We start from the raw sequence: 25,203 nt of genomic DNA on the forward strand, positions 1-25,203 counted from the left end.
AAAATAATAATAAAATAAAATAAAAGAGTGAATAATCAGTTTCACAATTATTTTGTATAGAGTTTAAAATGAATTAATTATTCAATTAATGAAAAATAGTTAACAAAGAGTTAAAACATTAATTAAATAAAAATTTGTACAAACAGTCAGTGCACATGATAATTTTTTAATAATCATAACAGTTCTAGTACTAAGAATTTCATGTAAATGTCTTAATGTATTAAAATTAAGAATAACGTGAAATACACCTATTTTTAATCCAAAATAATAAATAATAAAATAAATGTAACAACTTGGTATATAATAATTCCACATAAGAACAAGAAAAGAAAAAAAAAAGGCGGGAATATCCCACGTGGCGTCAGAGGTGAGAGACTCCAATAATTGTCCTCTCTGCCAAATGGAATTTATAGCTCTATTTTATTTTATTTTGTTTTTTTATTTATTTTCTAAAAAAATTGGGGACTGAATTTGACATCACGAGAAATTGGTATTTTTGTAATTTGTTGGAAATCTAGGGGCATTTTCATCGAAAGAAGCGCCAAGATTTCGATTCACCTGGGAAAGACAAAACCCAATCCCAGCACAGAAAAAAAAAACTGTAATTTTCTTCTCAATTAAAAAACAAAAAAAAAACACTTCTTTTATTCCTCTTCAATAAATTCACAGGTAAATTCCTTTCGATTTCTCTTGTTGATATTCCTTTTTTTTTTAAAATGAAATTTTAATTACTGATTCGATATTTTGATTCCTTAATTCGAATGAGCATTTAATGCATTTTTTGTGGCAATATATTCTGTTTGAACCCAGATTTGTTTTATTATAGAATTATGAAATTATATTTGTTTTTTTCATTTTTATTTTTAAATTCTTTGTTGGAGTTGATATTTATAGAAATTGTTTGTGATTTTCTATCTGAATTTATGGGATTTTGGGGATTAGATTGATTTGATTAAAGTGTTATGACTTTTGTGAAAAAGTTTGAATTATCTGAATTTATTCCATTATTATTTGCATGTCATACTTCCATTACCAGAAACAGAACATAAAATAAAATAAAAAATGATGGTTCTATTCCCTTTTTTAAGTTCTCAACACTCATAATTTTGTAATTGGACAAAATAGAATTAGCCAAATTTATTGGATAAATATCATCATTGTATATATGTATTTTTTCACAGTATGTGTCTTCTTATTGACTATATATATATAAATTCATGTCAATTTTTTTAAGTTTTATTGGTGAGATTTTCAGTGTTCTTGACCTGTGAGCAGTTTTCGGTGCGATTTTTTTATGACCGTGTATATTGTAGTTGTTTAGAACATCCTGCAAATTTTCAGAAAATTCCGAATAGTTTACAGTACCGAAAACTAAGTTCAAACATGTTATTTTCCATGCGCATAAAAAAAATTAGTGAAGCGTGCAACATATTTGAACCTAGTTTTCGTTACTCTAAACTATTCAGAATTTTCTGAAAATTTGCAGGATGCTCTAAATAGCTACAATATACACGGTCATAACAAAAATTACGCCGAAAACTATTCACGGGTCGAGAACACTAAAAGTCCCACCAATAAGATTTAAAATGAAGATCCTATAAGAGAATTCTGATATTGTCTATAGTTTTAACATAAATAAATATTATCATAGTGTGATATAATTAGTGTAGCTTTTTGGTCTACCAAATTTATTCTCTGGCAATTTTCTCTATTGATAAACAAGACTTTCTATTTTTTTTGAAAAGATTATTGCTTGACAGTTCAGTACTCAATGTCACTCATTATTTGGTTGTATTTCTCTGTTTTTTATTTAAATATGTGGAGTTTGTTTCAATTTGAAGAGGCAATATAATCACAAATAGTGTTAATAAAATGGTAAAATGAGCACCAAGTCAAAGTTCTAAACCAAACTTTTGATTTTTTTTTTTTTAAAGTAGAAGCCTTAATTTCAATGTAGGCAATACCAAGGTACATTATATTTACATGTGTCTTGATAAAGATTGGTTATGTTGCCAAAATATAACTGAACTTGTGGTCCCTTCAACACTTAAAAAGTTAATGCATTTTGTTTATATCAAAATCAGATCTTAATTTGTTTTCATATTATTACGAGACATTACATGATGCATAATACTACTTGATGCGACATACGGTGATTAGTGTAGATTAATATTGATTGATTGGTGAAACACGATATTAAATTGTGGCAATCACTGTGTACCACGTTAAGTAGTGTTAGGTACTTTTAAATATTAATTTTATTAAATGATGTGAAATGTTGAACTAATTTTTAATTAGCCAAAACAAACAGATGGTTTGTAATCTCTTATTCAATCTCTTTATGCATGATTTTTTTTGTTACATTCATTTTCATTGGAGGAGAACACTAAAGTGTTTGGTTCCACAAGTATAAAGGTGGTCCATTAATTTTCATTCTAAAAGTTCAAATTTAGTTCATCTCTCCTTTTCTGTAAGCTTAAGTTGAAAATCATCATATCACCTAAGGATACCTAAGGATTTTAATGATTTATTGCTAAAAGTCCCAACCTTAATACTAGTCACACTACAAGCAAAAATATCTCTCTTTTTGGCCCTTAATAAACACCCAACATGAACATTTTGTATAAAACAATACAAGTAATAACTGCCTTTATTAATTATACATGCATTTAGAATATGTTATTTAATTTTTGTAACATGAAGGTGTTTGTTTGTAAAAATTACGTAGGATATCCATTTTAAGTGATCTTCTCTCATTTGTAGCCATATTTTGAAATTTTTTCTTTTTATACCCAGTATTTTAGTTACTATTCATGTTATACCATTTTTTCTGCTCAAACATTCACAACTCAATTGTACTTTCCAAGTGAAACTATGAGAAATGTGATTATCAAAATGAGTAATATAAACTAAATATATTTAGTGGCTAATTTTAGTTAATTAATTTTAAAACTGGGTGCTTCTCAAGTTATCCCGTGAAGTTTTCCCCATACTCATTTTTTTTTCCTTTTTATATGTTTCTTTTCAGATCACCAAGCTAACCAAAAATACTCAAAGTAGAGATGTTTAACAGGCTGATGGAAATAACAAAGTCATTTGGGAATCAAGAAATTGATCCTGAAAAATCAGAACAGCTGAAAAGGACTAAAGCAGGTGTAATTTTTAGCAGAAAATCTCATGCATGCATTATAAAATTTCTTAAACCACCTAGTTAACTAATGATTTTGTTGACAATAAAATTCTTCATTAATTTTAGAGTATTTTAGAGCACTATTGTAAAATACTCATCTTACAAGGTATCACACATTATTAGTACAGATAATTCTTATTAAACTTTGATATGACTAAGGTTAAAAGTTTAGTAATCTGATAGAATTTGTTGTGTGTGTATATTTTAGAGATTGAAAAGAAGGTGACAACAATGTTGAGACTAATCAAGAATGAAGGCCAAGGAAAGAGGAAAAAAACCAAGAAAGACACAGAACTACTTGGACTGGTTGAGAACTTTTACAAGGACTACCAGTCACTCTATGAATTGTATGATAAGCTTATATCAGAGTCAGGAACAAGAGTAGTTCGTGGCAGAAAACACAAGGAGTGTTCTTCTAGTTCTAGCTCAGACTCCGAGTACTATTCGTCCGAAGAAATCGACCCAAACAATGGCAAAAAATTTGCATTTGAAGCTGTGAGTCTTGAAGTTCTTGAGATGAAGAACAAACTGGCTTCTTTGAGTGAAGAAAACGACACTTTGAGATCAGATTCTGAAGCTAGTTTGAGTAAATTACGACAAGGGGAGATCATGAACAAAGATTTGAGGTTCGAATTGGATGAGAAAGGTAGAGAACTTTTGGAGAAAGTTAAGTCTCATGAGGACTTGAGGTTGGAATTGGATAATAGAGAAGGTGAAAACTCTCTTCTCATGAAGAAACTCAAGGAGAATGAGGACAGTTTCGAGTCGAAAATCGCAGAGCTGAAAATGCAGGCTGGCAATATGAGAGTGGAGATTGATTGTTTGAGTGCTCAAAAGGGTGAGTTGGAAGAAATGTTGGCATGTGAAAGGGCAAATGGTGTGGCTCAAGTAAAGGACTTAGTGAAACATATCAATGTTATGAAGCATGAAGTTGAGTCTATAAGAGGTGAAGTTTTAGATAAAATGGCTCAGATTGAATCTCTGAATGGAGAGTTACTGGCTAGAAAGATCTTAGTTGAGAAGAAAATGCTGGAAGATCAAAAGGGTCAAGATGATCAAGTCAATGAGAGTGAGCAGTTGAGATTGGAGAAGGAAAAACAGTTGGATTCCTTGAAGAGCAAGAAAGAAGAATTGGAGTTGCAACAAGAGGACAAAGAACACTCCCAAAGTAACAAGTCAATGAAGGGTTTAGCTTTGAGTAAAGAGATTAGGCAAAACCCTCAAATTGTAGCAAAAAAGATGGAAGATTTGGCTGAGAAGTTCAGAGATGGTTTCGAAAACAAGTTTCGTTTGCTTAGTCAAAGAATCTTGATAACAGAACAATTGAACAATGAGAACAAAGAAAGGTACATGAAGATGAAAGAGAAGTATGAGAAAGAAACTAAAGCCTTGGAAGAAAAGGTTGCAGCTTATGAAACTGAGCAAAGAAATAATAGTAATAATATGAAAGAAAAAGAACTTATATCAGCATTAGCAGAGTCTGCAATGAATAATTTGGAGTCTATTGTCAGCAAGTTTGAGGAGAAAAATGATGACTTTTTGGTCCATATTTCAAAAGTGTCAAATGATGTTAAATTTGCAAGTGATGAAGTGAAAAGACTGAAGCATAATGTGGATTCATTGGTGGCAAAGCTAGATGATAAAGAAGAAGAAGAGGTTTTTTTGAGAGACAAGGTGTGGAATTTAGAAGCTAAAGTGAGCAAAGAAGGAGGTGAAAAGTTGAACTTGATGCAAGAGATTGACCAACTTGAGAAAAAAGTTGGGAAATATGAGAAGCAAATTAGAGAGAAAGAAGAGAGGCTTTTGTGTCTTGGGGATGAGAAGAGGGAGGCTATAAGGCAACTTTGTATGTTGGTTGACTATCATCGCATCCGTTTTGACCATCTCAAACAACTCCTCTCAATGTCGAGTTTAAAATGCACAAAGATTACTAGTGACGGAGCCAGAAATTCTTTTAAGGCGGTTAATTGTGTATAAAAAAAATGTAGGAGGCTTTATTATTAATTTTCTTAAAATTTTACATTGAGGGCTATAGTTTATTAGAACTAGTTACCATCCATAACCAAGTTTTGTGGTTTAATGTGTATTTAGTCATAAAAAAATACTAAAATTCTTGAGCAAGATTTATTATGAGGCTGTTGTGGCATTTTTGGATTGGTAGTCAATCTAAAAAAAAAAAGAATGCTGCTTATTTGGCCCTTGTTGCTGCTTATTTTTAGTCATAGAATAAAATTGTGTAGAAATGTGTGTATTGCACTTGTTTCTACATTCACTTTCTTTATACATAGCTTTTTGTTTTCTTACATACTATCTCATCTGACATAATAATTCTCTGTAAAATTTATGAAAAGTGAGGTTAGCCCTCTTCATTGTTTTTGTTTTTTATATACTAAATTTGAATATGGTGAATCGGATAGTAATAGTATGTAATTTTACAATTTATTAATGAAATATTTTTGAATATCGATCAACCTACCACATAGTTTCTTCGTTGCACCGATAATGAGTAAATTTAACACTTAAGTGTCGTTTAGTTGAAGGAAATGAAAATAGGAAAATGAATATGAATGAAATGAAATAAAAATTAATATAAATAAAAAAAATTGATAAATAATATATATATATATTTCAATATTACGTTAGAATGATCTTTTTTTCTATTTTCAAATGGAATAGTCATTCCACCAAAATGATGGCAAAACTATTCCATTGAAATAACATTTAAATTCTCTAAAATGCAACAAAACAAATGAATGAAATAAAAATTGATTCATTTCCATACCATTTTCCCAACCGAACATTGCGATAAGGTTGTGTATGGCTAGGTTTTTGTTCTCATTATTAATAGATGTTGTATGGTAATTAACCACATCCTCTTTGTTAAGGTTGGCCTTATTTGTTTAATAAATCTAAAATGGGATACACCCTTAACCATGTTTGGTACAGCTAAACAAACAATATACATACAATGTATTGTTTGTTGAATGGTAGATATACTTGTTTTTACTACTAAAAACTATTAATTTCTATACTTTGCATAATACTTTTTTTTTGATAATTTTTTACAAAATCTTCCAAACAATACTGAATTTTTTTTTAGTATTCTGTTAATATGAATTTCGAACATAAAAGAAATTATCAAAAAAATATTATTTTCTAAAATAACTTATTTTACCAATTATTTCACTTTAAATATGATTTTTTTTCTTATTATTTTTAATTCCTTAACGTAGATATTATTTTGGTAAGATAATAATTATCAAAATATATTATTATGACCTTAGCCCTTAAGACAGACAAGAAAATACAGTTCATTTCATACCATCATCGTATTTACGCGCCTCGCCGAATTTACTGAAAAGGACAATATCTCACGATATTGACTCAAAATATCGAGAAAAAGCAACTATCCTTATGCCAGGTCATATATATTATAAAAGCCTCGAAATGGCAATTACGGTAAATAACCAACAAAGCAAAGGGTAAACTTACTAAAAATAGCTCCAAAGATTCCACCCTTCTGAAAATTTTGAAGCTAGAAATGGTGGACGAGTCACTTGAACAGCTCTCTCTCGTAAGCCAAACAAGACCACTTTCTTTTCTCTTTTCCTTTTCATTTATTAATTCTTTTTCTCTCTCTATTTTTGATTGGAGAGCTTCAATTCAACTCTTTCAAATTTTCAGTGCTCTCTTCATCTTCGTTCTTGATCGTCTACTTCGCATCAGAATCTCAGGTAATGTTTTCTACTCTTTAATCGGTAATAACTTTCGTATTTGAATTTTTTTTTTCGATGAAATTTTCTTCTCTGAGTCGTACTTTTCTTGGCCGAGAAAGTTAGTTTTTGAAAGTATTGTTTCCAGTAGAAATCTCTCTATCTTCTTATCTATCATCATCGGTTTAGTCACAGAAGCTCTGATTGTTTGGATTTTATTAGATCGTGGCTCTTTTAACTGAATAATTTAATTTTTTGCGAGTTTGTTGAAATTTTTTCTTTAGTGTTCTCTGTCTTATTTTGTTGATTGTTATCGTGGTTTTGAATTTAAATCTGATTATTTTGAGTTCTTTTTCTTCTTGTCAAACATGGAGTCGATCACTGTTTTTTGAAAACTCAAATCAATGACTGTAAATTGCTCAGCTGAGATTAATATTCTTTTGATCATATAGTTTTAGCTGTGTTAGATTCGTTTAAGTTTTAGCTTTATTGTCTCAATTATCGGTTTTGATAGCTGTTTCTCTTCATTTTTTTCTTCTTCTTTGTTCAGGAAATTGAGCTTCACGATTCTTGAGAAACTTCCCGAGGAAAATCCAAAGGGAAAGTGAAAGAAAATCTCAGGTAAATAGTCCCCTCCCCTCTTCCCGATTTTGACTCTTTATGTGTAATGAAAAGGGCTCATCAGTCATTTGATCATTTTTCTGTGAAAATTACAGCAATATATTTACGCCGGTACTTTTTTTTTTTAATAATAGTGTGGTGTATTATGAAGATAATTAATAAAAGATTAGAGAACAAAAAGAAGAGGTCTTTCCAGATAAATTAGAAAAATATACATTAAATAAAAAAGATTAAGAAAGAAAACAAAAAGAACAGCTCATTTTCTTCTGATATGATATCTGTCTTTTTCTGAACGAAAAAAATCATGTTCTGAGCCTGGGTGATTCGTCTGAAATTCTTTAAAAAATTAATAAAATCTGACGTGGCGGAGGATTAGAATCATTTAGAAAAACTACGTTACCAGCCTTCTTTTTTCCTTTTTCAGTTCTTTCCAACAATATTAATTTAATATATTAGATGTCTCCTTCTTTTAACACGGCGTTAGGTTCTACTTCATTTGCCCAATACATTTTCTATCTTATTTATTATTTATTTTTCTTTGTTTTTCATTTTGATTTAAGCTCAGTTAGGTCCAAGAAATGAATAGCCTGGGACGTGTAGAATTAATTGATAGGGGGCTACTTAATTTGCTTGGTTGTAAATGTGATTGTGTGTTCATAAAACTACCACTGGTTTTAAATGTGTGAACTGAAGTGCCAGTGGTATGCCTTTAACATAACTACGTAGCTGAAGAACCTGCAGTTTGAAGTACCTGGTTTAATAAATAAAACGAATGTGTTGGGGACCATTATACGTTGCTTAATTTCTATACTTCCGTCTTTTAATTCACCAAAACGTCAAATTTATTGTACTTTAATGATTCATTACATGAATAACTGTTAGTATCTCTTGTTTGTGTAAATACATCAAATAATAAATGACAAAAAAGAAAGCCGTAAAATAGCTAATTCAGTACTAAAATTGTCAACTGATATTTATAGGCGATAAAACCTAAGATAATTGAATGATAATGAATTATCTTGAAAAATTGTATATTTGACTTTCATATATCACCATTATAGCCTCCTTCGTACAGTTTAACTTTCATCTAAATTTATCACTACCATGATGAAAAGAAGTGAGGCCTGAAGTACTGAAACTTGGATGGAGGAATTATAAGAATAAGAACAGTATCTGCTCATTTGTTCATATGTTAGTATTTTAAATACATTTGTTATTTTTGTGGTATTTAAATTTCAAATGATTAAAAAAAAACTTGTTGTGTTTCAGACTCTGGATATGGTAATTGCCTTGTCGCTAAGGAGTTGTTAGGGTGGTCGGAAAATTGCAAGGATGGGAAGAAAACGACGTGTGAGGGATTCTATCAAATCCTTATTTGGAAATCATATTCAAGAAGATAAAGATGAAGACATGGAAGGAACTAAATTAGGTAATTTTTTATCAGACCTTTCAACTCATTTTAAGGTCTTGCTGTTGCATCTTAAATGACTAAATGGCAAGTTAATAAATTTTGCTTTGTATTGCAGAAATGGATGATAAAGTGAATAAAATCTTGGAGCTTATCAAAGATGAAGAACATACGGACAATGGCAGCAATACTGAAGCAAACTCCAATAAAGAACCACTTAAACTGCTTGTCAAGGATTTCCATAAGCAGTACCAATCACTCTATGCACGTTATGATGATTTGACGGGAGAGCTGAGGAAAAAAATTCATGGCAAAAAAGAAAAGGACGACTCTTCTTCATCTAGCTCAGACTCTGACTCTGATCATTCGTCAAAAGAAAAAAGCAGCAAAAACGGACGGTTGGAAAGTGAACTACATCAAATAATTGATGGCATCAAGCAAGAACTTGAAGCATCACATCTGCAAGTTGCTGATTTAAAGAAGAAATTGGCAGCTACAACCGAAGAAAAGGAAGCTTTAAATTCAGAGTACTTGAGAGCTTTGAGCAACATACAAGAAGCTGAGAAAATAGTTGTGGACTTAAAGAATGAAGCTGAGGAGCTAAAAGGTGAAAGAACACAGCTTCTCAGTGATAACAGAGAACTAAATACACAGTTTGAAGCTTCCCGTCAGTTAGAAGCTGATCTCAATAAAAAATTAGAAGAGTCAGAGAATGAGAAAAATAGCTTGATCATGGAGAAAGAATCTTCAATCAGAATGATTCAAGAGGGGGAGCAGGTTGCAGCAGAATTAAAATCTTCTGCTGATCAACTAAACAACGAGAAAGCGGCACTTGGGCAAGAACTGGAAGCTATTAAAGAGGAATTTTTCAATGTAAAACAGCAACTGCAGTCTACAGAACAGCAAGTCTCTGATTTAAACCACACTCTGAAAGATAAAGAGGAAGAGAACAGATCTTTAACTTTGAAAATTTCAGATGAGATTCAACTGTCACAGAACAAAGTAAAAGAACTTTTGGCTGAAGCGAGTATGCTAAAGGAGAATTTTGGTGTGAAGGAAAGGGAATACTCATCTCTCTCTGAGACACACGAGACACATCGAAATGAGACGTCGACTCGAATAAAGGAATTTGATGCTCAAGTGGCAGCCTTGGAACTGGAGCTGCAGTCCATTAAAGGTCAAAAAAGAGAGCTGGAAGTTCAGATTGAGAGTAAAGAAAATGAAGCTAGCAAACTGGCAGAGGACAATGTAGGACTCCAAGCCCAAATCTCAGAACTTTCAAATGAGGTTCAGCACGCTCAGGACACAATAAAAGAGCTACTGGCAGAATCTAGTCAGTTAAAGGAGGTATTTGGTGTTAAGGAAAGGGAATATTCAACTCTGTCTGAGACACACGCGACACATCGAAATGAAACATCGAGCCGAATAAAGGAACTTGAGGCTCAAGTGGTGGACCTGGAACGGGAGCTGCAATCCAGTGAAGGTAAGAAAAGAGAACTGGAAGTGCAGATTGGGACCAAAGAAACTGAAGCTAACAAACTCACGGAGGACAGTGTAGGACTCCAAGCCCAAATCTCAGAACTTTCAACTGAGGTTCAGCAGGGTCAGGACAAACTAAAAGAACTACTGGCAGAATCTAGTCAGTTAAAGGAGGTATTTTGTGTTAAGGAAAGGGAATATTCGACTCTCTCTGAGACACATGAGACACATCGAAATGAAACATCGAGCCGAATAAAGGAACTTGAGGCTCAAGTGGCAGACCTGGATCGGGAGCTGAAGTCCGTTGAAGGTCAAAAAAGAGAGCTTGAAGTGCATATTGAGAACAAAGAAACTGAAACTAACAAACTGGCAGAGGACAATGCAGGACTCCAAGCCAAAATCTCAGGACTTTCAATTGAGGTTCAGCAAGCCCAGGACACAATAAAAGAGCTTTTGGCAGAATCTAGTAAGTTGAAAGACGTATTTGGTGTGAAGGAAAGGGAATATTCGACTCTCTCTGAGACACACGAGACACATCGGAATGAAACATCTAGCCGAATAAAGGAACTTGAGGCTCAAGTGGTAGACCTGGAACGGGAGCTGCAATCCATTGAAGGTCAAAAAAGAGAGCTGGAAGTGCAGATTGGGAGCAAAGAAACTGACGCTATCAAACTCGCAGAGAACAACGTAGGACTCCAAGCCCAAATCTCAGAACTTTCAAATGAGGTTCAGCAGAGTCAGGACAAAATAAAAGAACTACTGGCAGAATCTAGTCAGTTAAAGGAGGTATTTGGTGTGAAGGAAAGAGAATATTCGACTCTCTCTGAGACACATGAGACACATCGGAGTGAAACATCGAGTCGAATAAAGGAACTTGAGGTTCAAGTGGCAGACCTGGATCGGGAGCTGAAGTCCATTGAAGGTCAAAAAAGAGAGCTTGAAGTGCATATTGAGAGCAAAGAAACTGAAAATAACAAACTGGCAGAGGACAATGCAGGACTCCAAGCCAAAATCTCAGGACTTTCAATTGAGGTTCAGCAAGCCCAGGACACAATAAAAGAGCTTTTGGCAGAATCTAGTCAGTTGAAAGAGGTATTTGGTGTGAAGGAAAGGGAATATTCGACTCTCTCTGAGACACATGAGACACATCGGAATGAAACATCTAGTCGAATAAAGGAGCTTGAGGCTCAAGTGGTAGACCTGGATCGGGAGCTGAAGTCCATTGAAGGTCAAAAAAGAGAGCTGGAGCTGCAGATTGAGAGCAAAGAAACTGAAGCTATCAAACTGGCAGAGAACAACGTAGGACTCCAAACCAAAATCTCAGGACTTTCAATTGAGGTTCAGCAGGCTCAGGACACAATAAAAGAACTACTGGCAGAATCTAGTCAGTTAAAGGAGGTATTTGGTGTGAAGGAAAGGGAATATTCGACTCTCTCTGAGACACATGAGACACATCGGAGTGAAACATCGAGTCGAATAAAGGAATTTGAGGTTCAAGTGGCAGACCTTGATCGGGAGCTGAAGTCCATTGAAGGTCAAAAAAGAGATCTGGAGCTGCAGATTGAGAGCAAAGAAACTGAAGCTAAGAAACTGGCAGAGGACAATGAAGGACTTCAAGCCAAAATCTCAGGACTTTCAATTGAGGTTCAGCAGGCTCAGGACACAATAAAAGAGCATTTGGCAGAATCTAGTCAGTTGAAAGAGGTATTTGGTGTGAAGGAAAGGGAATATTCGACTCTCTCTGAGACACATGAGACACATCGGAGTGAAACATCGAGTCGAATAAAGGAACTTGAGGTTCAAGTGGCAGAACTGGATCGGGAGCTGAAGTCCATTGAAGGTCAAAAAAGAGAGCTGGAGCTGCAGATTGAGAGCAAAGAAACTGAAGCTAAGAAACTGGCAGAGGACAATGCAGGACTTCAAGCCAAAATCTCAGGACTTTCAATTGAGGTTCAGCAGGCTCAGGACACAATAAAAGAGCTTTTGGCAGAATCTAGTCAGTTGAAAGAGGTATTTGGTGTGAAGGAAAGGGAATATTCGACTCTCTCTGAGACACATGAGACACATCGGAATGAAACATCATCTCGAATACAGGAATTAGAGGCAAAAGTCTCAGGCCTGGAACTGGAGCTGCAGAGTAAAGAAACTGATGCAGCACAACTGAGAGAGGAAAATGTAATGCTACAAGCCCAAATTTCAGGACTTTCAAATGACATCCAACAGGCTCAGGACAAAATAAAAGAACTACTGGCAGAATCTAGTCAGCTGAAGGACGAATATGGTGTGAAGGAAAGGGAATATTCAACTCTTTCAGAGACGCATGACACGCATCGGAATGAGACACTGACTCGAATTAAGGAATTAGAGGCACAGGTGACAGGCCTGGAACTGGAGCTGCAGAATAAAGAAACTGATGCAACACAACTGAGAGAGGAAAATGTAACGCTACAAGCCCAGATTTCAGGACTTTCAAATGAAATTCAACAGGCCCAGGAAAAAATTAAAGAAGCGCTGGCAGAATCAAGTCAGCTGAAGGAGGAATTTGGGGTGAAGCAAAGAGAGTACTCAACTCTGTCAGAGACGCATGACACGCATCGAAATGAGACATCAAATAGAATTAAGGAGTTTGAGGCACAGGTGGCAGGTCTAGCATTGGAGCTCGAATCCGTTAAAGGTCAGAAAAGCGATGCGGATATGCAGATTGAGAGTAGAGAAACTGAAGCAAGACAACTAAGAGAGGACAATGAGAAACTGCAGGCCCAAATTTCAGAGATTTCAAATGAAATTCATCAAGCACAGGACAGAATTAAAGAGCTCTTGGCTGAAACTAGTCAGTTGAAGGAGAAATTCAGTGAGAAGGAAAGGGAGTATTCAAGTCTTTCCGAGATGCACGAGTTACACAGAAATGAAAAATCAGCTCAAATTAAAGAATTGGAGGCACAAGTGACACGCCTGGAACTGGAGCTGGAATCTGTAAGAAGTGAAAACAGAGATATGGAAGTGAGGATAGAGAGTAAGGAAGCTGAAACAACTCAGTTAAGAGATGGAAATATGGAGCTTCAATCCCAAGTTTTGAAACTTGAGTCAATGTCAAAAGAGAGAGAAGATGAACTTTCAGTTCTCACGAAGACCCTCGAGGACAACAACAATGAATCAACGTCTAGAATAGCAGATTTGACGACACAAATCAATAATCTGCTAGCCGATATGGATTCTTTGCGTGCTCATAAAGTGGAACTGGAACAGCAGATCTTAAGTAAAGGCGACGAAGCATCGATTCAAGTCAAAGGATTATTGGATCAGGTGAATTCATTGCAGCAAGAACTGCAGTCCCTCCACAAGCAGAAAAGCGATTTGGCAGCAGAACTAGAGGGCAAAAATCAAGAGATATCCGAGTTCTTGATACAGATACAAAATTTGAAAGAAGAGATCACAAGCAAGAGTATGGATCAGCAGAGAATTGTAGAAGAGAAAGAAGGTTTAGCTGCGGAGAATCAGAATTTGGAGCTCAAGATTGAATCTGTTCAGAAACAGAACAATGAAATTGAGGAGCAAGTAAGAAGCAAAATCCATGAGAATGGTGAGTTGAGAGAAGAAACGGTGGGGCTAAAGGACAGAGTTTCGGAGTTAGAGACAACTTTGGCAGAGAAAGAGAGTGAATTCTCTTCCCTCCTGGAGAAACTTAGTACAGGAGAGAATGAAGCTTCAGCTCAGATAATAGCCTTAACAGCACAAGTTAGTGATCTGCAAAAGGAGTTGGATTCTGTGCAAGCTCAAAAGCAAGAGCTTTCAGAAAGATTAACCGAACTGGAGAATCACAAGGTCGAATTATCGAGCTCAATAGCCGATCACCAGAGGATGCTGAAAGAACGAGAGGATTCGCATAACAAGTTGAACGAGGAACACACTCAAGTCCATGGTTGGTTTCATGACTGCAAAGCGAAACTCGAAGCTGCAGAAAGGAAGATCGAAACAATGGTCGGGGACTTCAGTCAAAAATTCGAATCCAAAGATGAAAGAGTAGCTGATATGGAAATAATGCTCGAAGATTTGAGAGGAGAGTTGGAAGTTAAAGAAGATGAACATCGTACTTTACAAGATAATATTCGAAACATTGAAGTCAAGCTACGCCTCTCAAACCAGAAGCTTCGGATAACAGAGCAGTTATTAACTGAGAAAGAAGAAAGCTTCAGAATCGCAGAACAGAAATACCTCGAAGAGAAGAGAGCCCTCGAAGACAGAGTAACTGCATTGTCCGAAGCCATAACTGCTCATCAAAGAATGATCAAAGATATATCAGAAAAAGCAAACGACTCCATTAGTGGACTCCAAACAGTGATCCATAAATTCGAAGAGGAATACAAAAGCCACGTTGAGTCTATCTCCGTAGTGTCGTATGACGTTGAAGTGGCGAAGAATTGGGTCAGAGAAAGAAACGACGAAAAGGAGAAGCTGAAGAAGGAGGTCAGTTACCTAAGTGAACAACTTCAAGAGACGAAACGACAAGAGTTGGAGTTGTCAAACAGGGTGGAGAAGTTGGAGGTAATAACGACAAAGGGAGAGAGAGAGAAAGAGAATTTGGTGAAAAAAGTGGGAGAATTGGAGAAAATGATGGAAGAGAAGAACAAGGGGATTATGGGTTTGGGAGAAGAGAAGAGAGAGGCCATTAGACAGCTCTGTGTGTGGATTGATTATCACAGGAGTCGATATGATTATCTCAAGGAAGTTGTGTCAAAAACGACGACGTTGAGAGGCCAGAGGGCAGCCTAGTTCTTCTTGCCCCAGTTATTATTATGTTTATTCATTCTTGGTAAATTTTTAATTTGCTTTTATATCATGTGCTCCATTTGATTAGGAGTTTGTTATAAATGCTTGCTTGCTTGCGTTGTTTCATATTATTTCAATTTTTTTTTTCACTCTTCAAGTTGAAAGTCGAAAAGAAAGTCAGTGTGCTTTGTGTAAATTTTTAGAACTAGTAAAACAAAACCTCATATCATTATATGGGTTTGGTTCAAATTTTGCTTTTGCTAGTTTGGTCATCACTAATAAGACTGCTATTTCTATTATATACTCTTTTACGTTGTTTTTTGTTTTGGTTAGATATTCAGAGCTTACGAGATATGGAATTCATCGAGTAAAGAATGGTGATAGTATCATGTTCTATTTTTGTTTATATTAATTAGAAAGTTATTATTATATTTTAGAGAAATGCCAAGGCTCACTGTTGGTGCCCAATACCACAATAAGATGACATAAAGTTATTAATGTAATTCAATATCGGGTCTCATATATTTGAATTTAATAAGTATTATAAAATATCGCTAACTAACCATAAGATGTCAATTTATGTAGTGTTAGACACCTTAAAATACTTAATAACAACACTTATATATTTCAGATCCTGTACATTTGTAATTTATAAATTACGAATCCATTTTATCATTCCCCTTACCAAAACAAAAAATGCACATGCTTATTTAGTCATGACCTTATTGATTAGTATTTAATACAATCATGAGATCATCTTCCCATTTTGGTTTAAGATTTTACCAAAATATATTCATTAGGGATGTAAACGGTGGGTGGGGTGGGATCGAAGATAGCTCCCCATCCATGTCCCGCCTATAGGGGTGGGGCTATCAGTTACCCATTTAATTAAAAAAAATATACTTTATTTTTAAATTAATAAATAATTTAATACTTCTTAATATAAAATAATAAATAAATAAATTATACCTTTAAGAAAAATATATTTTATATAAATTATTATATTACATATTTTTAATAATACTTATATTAAAAAATAATTACAATAAAATGGGTCATGTCCCAACCCCGCCGCCAGGCGAGAGCCCACAAGGACCCTACCCTACGAGGTAAGTTGACATCACTATTCATTATCATATTCGAATTCAAGTCAAACCAACAAGAAGAATATAAATTTAACAATGTAAAGCATGTTCAATTAAAAAAAATTATCCAACATTGAAATGTTTGATAACGAAACTAAATTATGGATACACAAAATTTTGATCATAATTGCTGACACAACATGAATGATGCACTATCATTCAAATTGCTCAGAAAAATTATCCTAAAATCAATTATCATATGGTTTGTGTTTTAGCATGCTTCACAACCACCCCCAACTAAAGATGCATTGATTATACACGTTATAACTGAATAGAAGTATTGGAACAAAAAAAAAAATTCAACACTCAAAAATATCAACTTTAACAACAATGACAATAGAAACTCTACAATAACTATTGCGTATTTAAAAGTAATTTAAGTAATTCAAATACAGAATAAATATTTAATTTTCTCATTTATGTACAAATAAATAACTTAATATATATATTTATTTGACTGTATATATAATTATTACTATATAAAGGTATACTTTCTTAATGGAAGACATAAAAAACGTATAACTAATTACATTTTTAGAAGTTATTCTTATTTATAACTAACCCAAATTGGGATCAAAATTTTTTATAATAAAATAGAAGTTATTCTTATGTAGAGTATTTTTATATTGAGTATTCTTATATAGAGGTTTTACTCTATATATGAATGAGAATAAATGCACATAATGGTAGAAAAATGCGTCTATAAATCATCGCCACAAAGTGTTTTAACTAAGAGCACTTCCAACAGAATAGCTACATATTTAGCTAAAAAATGCTAAAATTCAGCTCCAACAAATGAGGTAAAATGCATATGTATTTTACATATGCACTATTCCTTAGCTACATATGTATTTTTTTATTAATTTCTCACTCTTTTCTCATTTCTTTCTTATATTATATGTTTTTATTTTTATGAATAAAAATATAATATTTAAATGATATAGAGAAACAAATAGAGAAATTGTATGATGTAATGTAAATATTTGAGTTGAAATATAAAAATTAGTGTTTTGGTGAAGTATTTTAAAAGATCGAATAGGGCATCTACTGAGAGTGCGATAGTAATTCTCTTACATTTTCTACAAAGCCATCAGAAAGGCACCTCATAGTGAATGATTCTCTGAAGCATAACTTCTTATTTCCTTCCACGATGCAAAAGCACAAGAATATAACAACCTAAAAAAACTAGATCGGCTTTTCACAAAGGAAGGGTTAAAATGGGCTCTAAGAGCTTTTTTCAAATTTGGCTTCTACATTCATGGTAAAAAGAATCCACCAATTTACCTTCTCAAAATAGATTGATAGTTTTCTTGATTCAGTCAGATATCCTCATCTCAACTCCAAGAATGTCCTTAACCACCTCATAAGTCACGAATGCAATTGCTATAGATGGGACCACCTGAAAATTATTCCAAAGATCAGATATGTGTGGGTTATGTACCGTGAGTCTCGTACATGAGTGAGTCAATTCACATTTGAACTTGTGATTGTTCATAATCTAATGAGAATGATCAGCATTTTATTACAACACATTTGCTCAAATATGATTTGCTACCATGACTTGTTTATTTTGATTACTAGTTCTAATAGATTTTGAAGATGTTGATCATGGCATTAGAAAGTCACCTTCACGGAATTGGGCACCAAGCCCTTGTACAGAGCTCCAAATCCCTCATGCCGAACTGTTTTCCTGAATGCATCAACCATCCCAGTGTATTCAAGTCCGGCCTTGCCTTTCCCATCACCAGTCACAATTGAAGCAGCATCTTTCCAGCCCACCATCTGCATTCTTCGCCGAATAACATCAAGAGGGTAAGCAACTGTCTGGCCAACGGTTCCAGCTGCGGCCCCACATGCAAGTCTTGTTGTCACACTCAGCTCAGAGTCATTAACTAATCCAAAAGGTTTATTTTTGACCAGATAGTCTTTTAAAGATTCATAGACAGCAAAGTTGAGACCAACATATGGTACCTTTTTAAATGCGAATGACAAGTCAAAAAATTAATAACATAGTAGCAGACTATATATGTGTACAGAAAATTTTCAGATAAATAAACTTACAACTCCTATGACAGAAGGTAGCCAGCCCCTATATAAAGCCCGAAAACCTTCTTCCCGAAGAACTGTTGAAAGAGCATGGAAGATTCCTCTGTATTGGTGAGGAGATTTTTCCGTCTGGTGAAAATATAGGTTAAAAAGAAATTAATCCACCTAAAATAAAACCTTTACATTAAATGGAACGAAGTAAGGTTCTATCTCATAGTAAAGTTCCATAAATGATACCTGGACAGTCAGTCGACCTCGTACCATATCCATTGGATAAGTTGCTGACATGGCTATAATTCCAGCACATGCTCCAGCTCCAAGCCGTAAAAGAGGTGTCAATTGAGCCTCTTCTGCAAGAGCAAAAGAAGAATCATTATAACAGTTAAAAAGTTATTTGATTCTTCCTCCCATACCCCCAAAATTCTGAATAAAAGCAGATGAGTACGATACAACAAAGCACCAATAATGATACAACAACAACAGAATAATTTTTTTTTAAATCTTCTCATTTGACACATCCAAATAATATAGAACCATATCATGACCAACATAGTGCCTTCAAAGCTAAGAAATTGAACAGAATAATAAATTCACAGGTCTAACTCATTCATATGATGGGTTGAGCATAAAATTATTCATACCATCTCCAGTTTGCTGCCGGTAAAACCATAGAATGCCCCTGCTCGGCAAAAAGTTAAGAAATGAAAAATAAAAGTCAGTCTTAACAACAAATACAGACAATGAACATATGATTTTTCGAAGGAGGAAGGAGAAATAAAGTGACAAGCAGAAACTTACTTAGATGCCTGCTCGTAACTATAGAATTTGACAGCGGAGTTTGGAACAATGCGAGCACAATTAGTACCGTTGCCCTTAAACAATCCTCTGAGTCCTTCAGTGTTCCATATATACTTCAAGCCCTGAACTGTTCCATTGTATTTGATACTGTGAGGATTTTGTACCTGCATAATGCGAATGCAAATCAATTTACTCTAACTTAATTAAAAATGACCACATAATCCCATTGTAGTCAATGGTAAATAATAAAAAGTAGCCTTATTATTTCTTTGTACCCAACTCCATAACCTAATTAACAAGCACCATAAATGCCCTCCACCTCCTCACACAAAACATAAATAAATTGCACAGTGCAATGGGAGGTGATTCTATGGTAACTAATGCTAAAATATATTCTGACTCTAGTAATTAAAGATTTTAACAATGAAACCCCCAGTTTCCAGTTCAAAGCTAGAAGAGGAACCTGGAGCAAAATTTTTAATCTTTCCAATGGAGCAACAGCAGTGCGTGACCTACAGCAGCCAAGTTGATAAACATTTAGATACAATGAAAACTTCAATCTTAATTCACTGGCCTAAGAATTATAATACATAATATAAATGCAACTATGATTAACAATCTCAAAAATCCAATCCAAGTCTTCAAGCATCCCAGATGAAAAATTATGATCCATCAAGTTAGAAACTTGCGAAAGAACAAGCCAAAATGCAGTAAACCACACAGTTCACCGTAATTTTATTCATCCAAAATTCATATTCGTCATTTCCAATTTAGCATTATTTCTAGTTTCTTTTTTATAAGTCCTAATTCTATGCACTTAAGACAGTTTACTCGAATAATCAAAATTGGAACCTTAAAATCAAAACCTAAACCACTTTACAATGCCTTAAACAAAAAAATATAGACTTCAAAAATTAATAGTATAAAATACAAAAATTAAGGTTCTCAAAAAGCAACCAAAGAGTAGAATTTACATATAAAATTTCAAAAATTAAAAGAAAAAACAGAATATAAATCACACACAGAAATTAAACCAAGATTAAAGAAATGAAGAAAGCGAAAGATTGACATGAACTTACACTCCACCAGCGACACCTCCGGCGATGAGGGACTTGCCAACGGTAACGAAAGCATGGCTAGGAGCCTTGACTCCCTCGCTAGCGAGCTTTGCCTCCTCGGCCAGGTTGACGATCGTGGAGACGGCAGACTCACTCGTCGTCTTTCTCGCCGCGTCTTCCGACGCCATATCAGAAACCTAAATAACACTATTTAGAAGTGAATAACGTCGCCGGAACCCGCACCACCGAGTAGATTCCGCCGGCGATCGGCGGATTTTTCGACGGATTATCGGAGAATGTACGCTCCCATATAACCGGACGTACGGAGCCGTTTTATTGGTTTGAACGAAAATAATAAAAATAATAAATGAAAATTGAAATTGTTAATTTTGGCTCGGCGACCCTTTATATTAAGAGGTGTCGTTTCGATGTGGACTTATATATAATATATACATATTTTTTATTTTTTAAAAATATATATTTATTTATAAATATGAATAGATATTTTAGATTTGGTGATATTTTGCATGAAAATATTGTAGTTTTTTTTTTATTAGAGTGAAAATATATAAATTAAAGTGATTAATAAGAGTGATCATTTTCATTTCTCTATCGATGTTGAAAACAAAAGAATTCTATTCTACACAAAATTAAATTAAAAAGTTTGTCCCATTAATTTCGTTTCAATTTTTACATATTATGTTACTGTATGTAATCATATTTATACAATTTTGTATAAATTAGTATATTCGAATATGTTGGTTGTTCTTTCTAATATTTTTTTCTTTTTAAGATAAAAATAATGTTGTGCTATAATTATTGTCCTCTTAATTTTGAAATTTAAATTTGAAAACATCATATTTACTAACAAATTTTCAATTCATAAACTCTATTTTATTAAATTTTATTATGAATTATTTTATTTATTTATTTGAAAATGACTGATTATTTTATGTTAAGAGATAGGTAATAAAGTAATAACTTGTTTGCAGGGTCGGTCCGAGCAAATCCGGGACCATAGGCGAACACAAAAAAAAAAGGTTTTTTCTTTTAAGTTTTTTTTTCCTTTCAAATTTTAACATTAATATAATTTTATGCATATTTTTTTCATTGGGAATTTGAAACTCTAAACTATTACCTATAAAACTGAGATGTACTTACATAGAATATGTCATTTTTCAGCTAATTATTTTTCTATAAATAATAAATTTTGACATTTGATACAAAATAATCTAACACTAATAATGAGAATTTTAAAACAGAAAAAAAAACAGTCTATTATAATTTAATCATCTTGTTTATCATTTTCTTATTCAATTTCCTTTCTTGTTTTGTCTTTCTCTTATTATTATTTTTATTATATTTTCCACACATTTATACGTGATTTTACATTAGTCATTTATTAATATACATTAATTTTATATAAAATGTAATGTATACATATATAGAATAATATATAGAAGATGAGGCCTCGTATGTTCGGTGGCTTAGGGCAACTGTCTCACGTGCCTTAAGGTGAGGCCGGCACAGCTTGTTTGCATAGGAACGTCCAATCTTATTAAAATTAAATAATATATAGAAAAATTATCAGAATTTTATTCTAATTTAATGGTGGTGTTTGGTAAAAAAATTATTTTTTAAACACAAAAATAGAAATTTTTTTTTTGTTTTGTTATTTGATTTTAAAAAAAATAAAAATGTATTTGGTAACCATTTTTGTTTTTTATTTTTGAAAACAAAAAACAAAAAATACATTTTGAAACTTTTATTTTTGTTCAAAAAAAAAAAACAGACATCATGGAATGGAAGAGAAAGAGAGCCATAGATCGTGAAGAGTAATGTGAAGAAAAAATTCTGTTTTTTTTTTTTTTTTGAGAAATCTATTTTAAAAAATTTTAGAAGTAAGAAATTTCTGTTTTCAAATTTTAATACATTTTAATTAAAATTTTAAAAAGTAAAAATCAGTTAGCAAACACAATTTTTAATTTTATTTTCAAAATTTTTATTAAATAAATAAAAAATTGATTTTTTAATGGTTACCGAACAGAGTGAGTATTTTTACCAATATCTTTTGTCAAAAAAAAAGTAAAAATAAAATATATTAATACCAATATCCCATCATTTCATGCCATTCACAAAATTATTTTACAGTTTTCTATTCTTTCATTTTTAATTACCTTTCTTTATTTATTTTTATTTTGCTTTTTAATAAATTATATACTAATTTTGGTTTCACATTCCCATGAATAAGGTCTGAAAGGCATAAGTGTTAATAGATAAAGAAAACAAGAAAAGTAAAAGCAATGAAATTTCATATTCATTCATTTCCTAAATTTGTGATCCAAAATGCCTTAGACTTTTGCATAAATATGCCAAAATAATATTTCAGATAAGATTATCCAAAAAAACATCACTATCCAATTCCAAAGTGAAAGCTGAAATTAGAAAGAAATATATATATATATATATAATGGGTTTGGTCCACAAATTTTTGTTGAGATGCCTTTTGCCATCTGTAAACAAAAAATAAAAATAAAAAAAGTAGATTGGTCAATTTCAATATTTATCTAAGTTATCCCTATATTGGGACACAAGTAATAAATTAATGCTAGCCACACACGTAAATGAGCCATAAATTTAATCACTACAAAAAGATGACCAACCATACAATAATGAAGAATAATATATCATTTTATATGTATTTTTTAGAGAATATATGTGATTTAGTACTTGTTAAAGAGTTTATTTGTATATAATAATTCTAAAACAAAAGACAAAGGAGATAAATAAATCTCTAATCATCATCTTTTGTATCAGAAAAAAGCAATCAATTAATAGACTTTTGATCTAACTATATATTATCTCTCAAAAAAAACTTACACAAGTGATTCTATAAGGATATTAACTAAAAAATGTTCTTACTTAACAAATTGATTTTGAGCATGCATGTTGTTTCATTGAGGGGAGGCTTTTTTAAATTATTGTTGCACACAAAAATTAAAATATGGTTGATTTAACAACAAGATATTGATGTATCTTATATCTTATGATATCATTTTGCTGGTATATATTCTCATTATTCCTTATATAATATCAATTTAATTGGTGCTAAGGCATCGAGATTGATTTGGATATAATAATTAATGTAAATATATATATATATATAATCCATGTAATTGATTCGGTTATATAAGAAAAATATGTGGAGTAGATGGTGGCGATGGATTTGATTCTGTAACTAGATCTTTCAATGAACCGCAATAAAATAGTACGTGTGTATAAAATGTGATATTTTAGACTCACTCAAACTTTTTTTTTGCGTTTTTTATTTAAGGTTGAAAAAAAAAAACGCTGAGAAAACCTATATTTGCAATAGTGTTAGCAGTTGTATCTACTTTTGCTAAGAGAGCTACATTTTACATTTTAAAAAGTAAGATGGTTAGTAATTAATTGTTAATTAATAAATTAGTATCAATATGGTAAATAAAAAATTGATATTTATTGTTGGGTCAAATTTCAACCATGTTATATCACAACTATTAGCATGTGTCAAATTTGACATATTTTTTATCCCACGAGAGTGATTTTTTTGTTCAAATATGCTAAATTTAACAATGCTCTACTTTTTTAGCACTCCATTAAATATACTGTTAGATTTGTAAAAAAATTTAATAAAAAATTCGTGTATTATAGCAGTCAATATTTCAAAAAAATGTATTATTTGAAGAGAATAACTTTTTTTTTTTCATCCTTCATGTAGCTCAAAAGGATTTTGAGCATGCGTGTTGTTTTATTGAGGAGAGGCTTGATTGATAAATAGTTTGTTCCATACGACAAGAGAGTGTATCTTGAAGTTATTATGATATTAAAATACAAAACTATTTTTCTTTGAAATATTCTTGTATATAAATTTTAATATATGTGTCTGAATATTGATTGTTAACATGTTCTTGTATCTTGAAGTTATTATGATATTAAAAAGTCCATAACATGTGTTGTGTTGGTAACACATTCGTTTTAGGGTTATTCTTTTTATAGTAATTTTGTAATGAAGTCTTGTTTCAATAATTTTTTATAATGATTTTCTTCGATATTCTGTTAGAAATTCTTGACACTCTGGTTAGATTCCAAATAGAGGTGTTATTAAACAAAAAAATATCAAATGAATGTCATTTTGCAAAATGAACTTTCTTTTTCACCAATTACTCTTTTTTTTTATACTTTTAATATTTTAAAAAAAAACAACACTACTACAATTTATAGAAACAATGACACTATTTTATGTTGGATGACATAAAAAAGTTGAGGGAGCATTTTATATCTTGCTCTATGAGACATAAAAAGTTCTTTGTTACATTTAATCGTTGGCTAGTAAAGTATAAATATATTTGGTAATAACTCTTGAAAATAACATGTACGTGATAATTTTTTTGCTTTTTTAATGAAGAAATAAACTTTTCTTTTATATTATTTTTTAAAAAAAAATTGGTAACTACAATTAAATTTGGGAAATATGCCTAGTCAAGTATACAATGTATATATTTTATGTTTTTTTATTATTATTTATTTTATAAGCCTTTCAATGTTTTCGGACAAAATAATATACGAACCTTCATTTTTTATAGATAGATAAACTAATTTGATAAATTATATATTTTTTAAAACTAATTAGGTAAGATTTACATTTTTGTGACTCATATAATAATGTTCAAACTCATTTCTCCCATTTGAATAGAGACTATATGAGCCTTGAATCGATGTTCACGAGCTTAATGGAAATCAATTTATATTCCATTATTTTCTCTACAACACAGAAAACAAGTACGAAATCATTTCCAAAAATAAATCGATTAATTTTTATTTTAAATTTCTTATCGTTTTCTTGAAGTGTGTGAGTTTGAAATCGTAGTTTAAAGTTATTCTATATATGTATTAAAAATAGAAAAATACATGCTAATTTAATCTTTACTATAATTTG

At 32.3% G+C, this 25,203-nt stretch overlaps 3 protein-coding genes across 4 annotated transcripts; 2 read left to right on the forward strand and 1 right to left on the reverse strand.

Moving 5' to 3' along the window:
- Positions 1-3,062: 3,062 nt before the first annotated feature.
- Positions 3,063-5,167, forward strand: LOC133780181 (COP1-interactive protein 1-like). Its single transcript, XM_062220053.1, has 2 exons — positions 3,063-3,153; positions 3,399-5,167. Exons 1-2 carry the CDS (start codon positions 3,063-3,065, stop codon positions 5,165-5,167), a joined length of 1,860 nt encoding a protein of 619 aa, XP_062076037.1.
- Positions 5,168-6,762: 1,595 nt separating this feature from the next.
- LOC133778565 (COP1-interactive protein 1) lies at positions 6,763-15,477 on the forward strand. The gene is made up of 4 exons (XM_062218537.1): positions 6,763-6,924; positions 7,454-7,524; positions 8,794-8,953; positions 9,051-15,477. The coding sequence occupies exons 3-4, from the start codon at positions 8,857-8,859 to the stop codon at positions 15,179-15,181; spliced, it is 6,228 nt and encodes a 2,075-aa protein (XP_062074521.1). The 5' UTR covers positions 6,763-6,924; positions 7,454-7,524; positions 8,794-8,856; the 3' UTR covers positions 15,182-15,477.
- Positions 15,478-17,276: 1,799 nt separating this feature from the next.
- Positions 17,277-20,598, reverse strand: LOC133778566 (mitochondrial adenine nucleotide transporter ADNT1-like). Of its 2 annotated transcripts, XM_062218539.1 has the most exons (9): positions 20,247-20,598; positions 19,631-19,679; positions 19,168-19,331; positions 19,011-19,048; positions 18,607-18,719; positions 18,385-18,498; positions 17,950-18,294; positions 17,608-17,722; positions 17,277-17,465 (listed from the first exon to the last, which is right to left on the reverse strand). In XM_062218539.1, exons 1-8 carry the CDS (start codon positions 20,411-20,413, stop codon positions 17,639-17,641), a joined length of 1,074 nt encoding a protein of 357 aa, XP_062074523.1. In that variant the 5' UTR covers positions 20,414-20,598; the 3' UTR covers positions 17,277-17,465; positions 17,608-17,638. The 2 variants fall into 2 exon arrangements, with proteins under 2 accessions (XP_062074523.1, XP_062074522.1); XM_062218538.1 differs by having other exon boundaries at positions 17,277-17,722; positions 20,247-20,597.
- Positions 20,599-25,203: the final 4,605 nt, after the last annotated feature.

The sequence above is a fragment of the Humulus lupulus genome, chromosome 5 (assembly GCF_963169125.1).
Source record: "Humulus lupulus chromosome 5, drHumLupu1.1, whole genome shotgun sequence".
NCBI classification, from domain to species: Eukaryota; Viridiplantae; Streptophyta; class Magnoliopsida; order Rosales; family Cannabaceae; genus Humulus; species Humulus lupulus.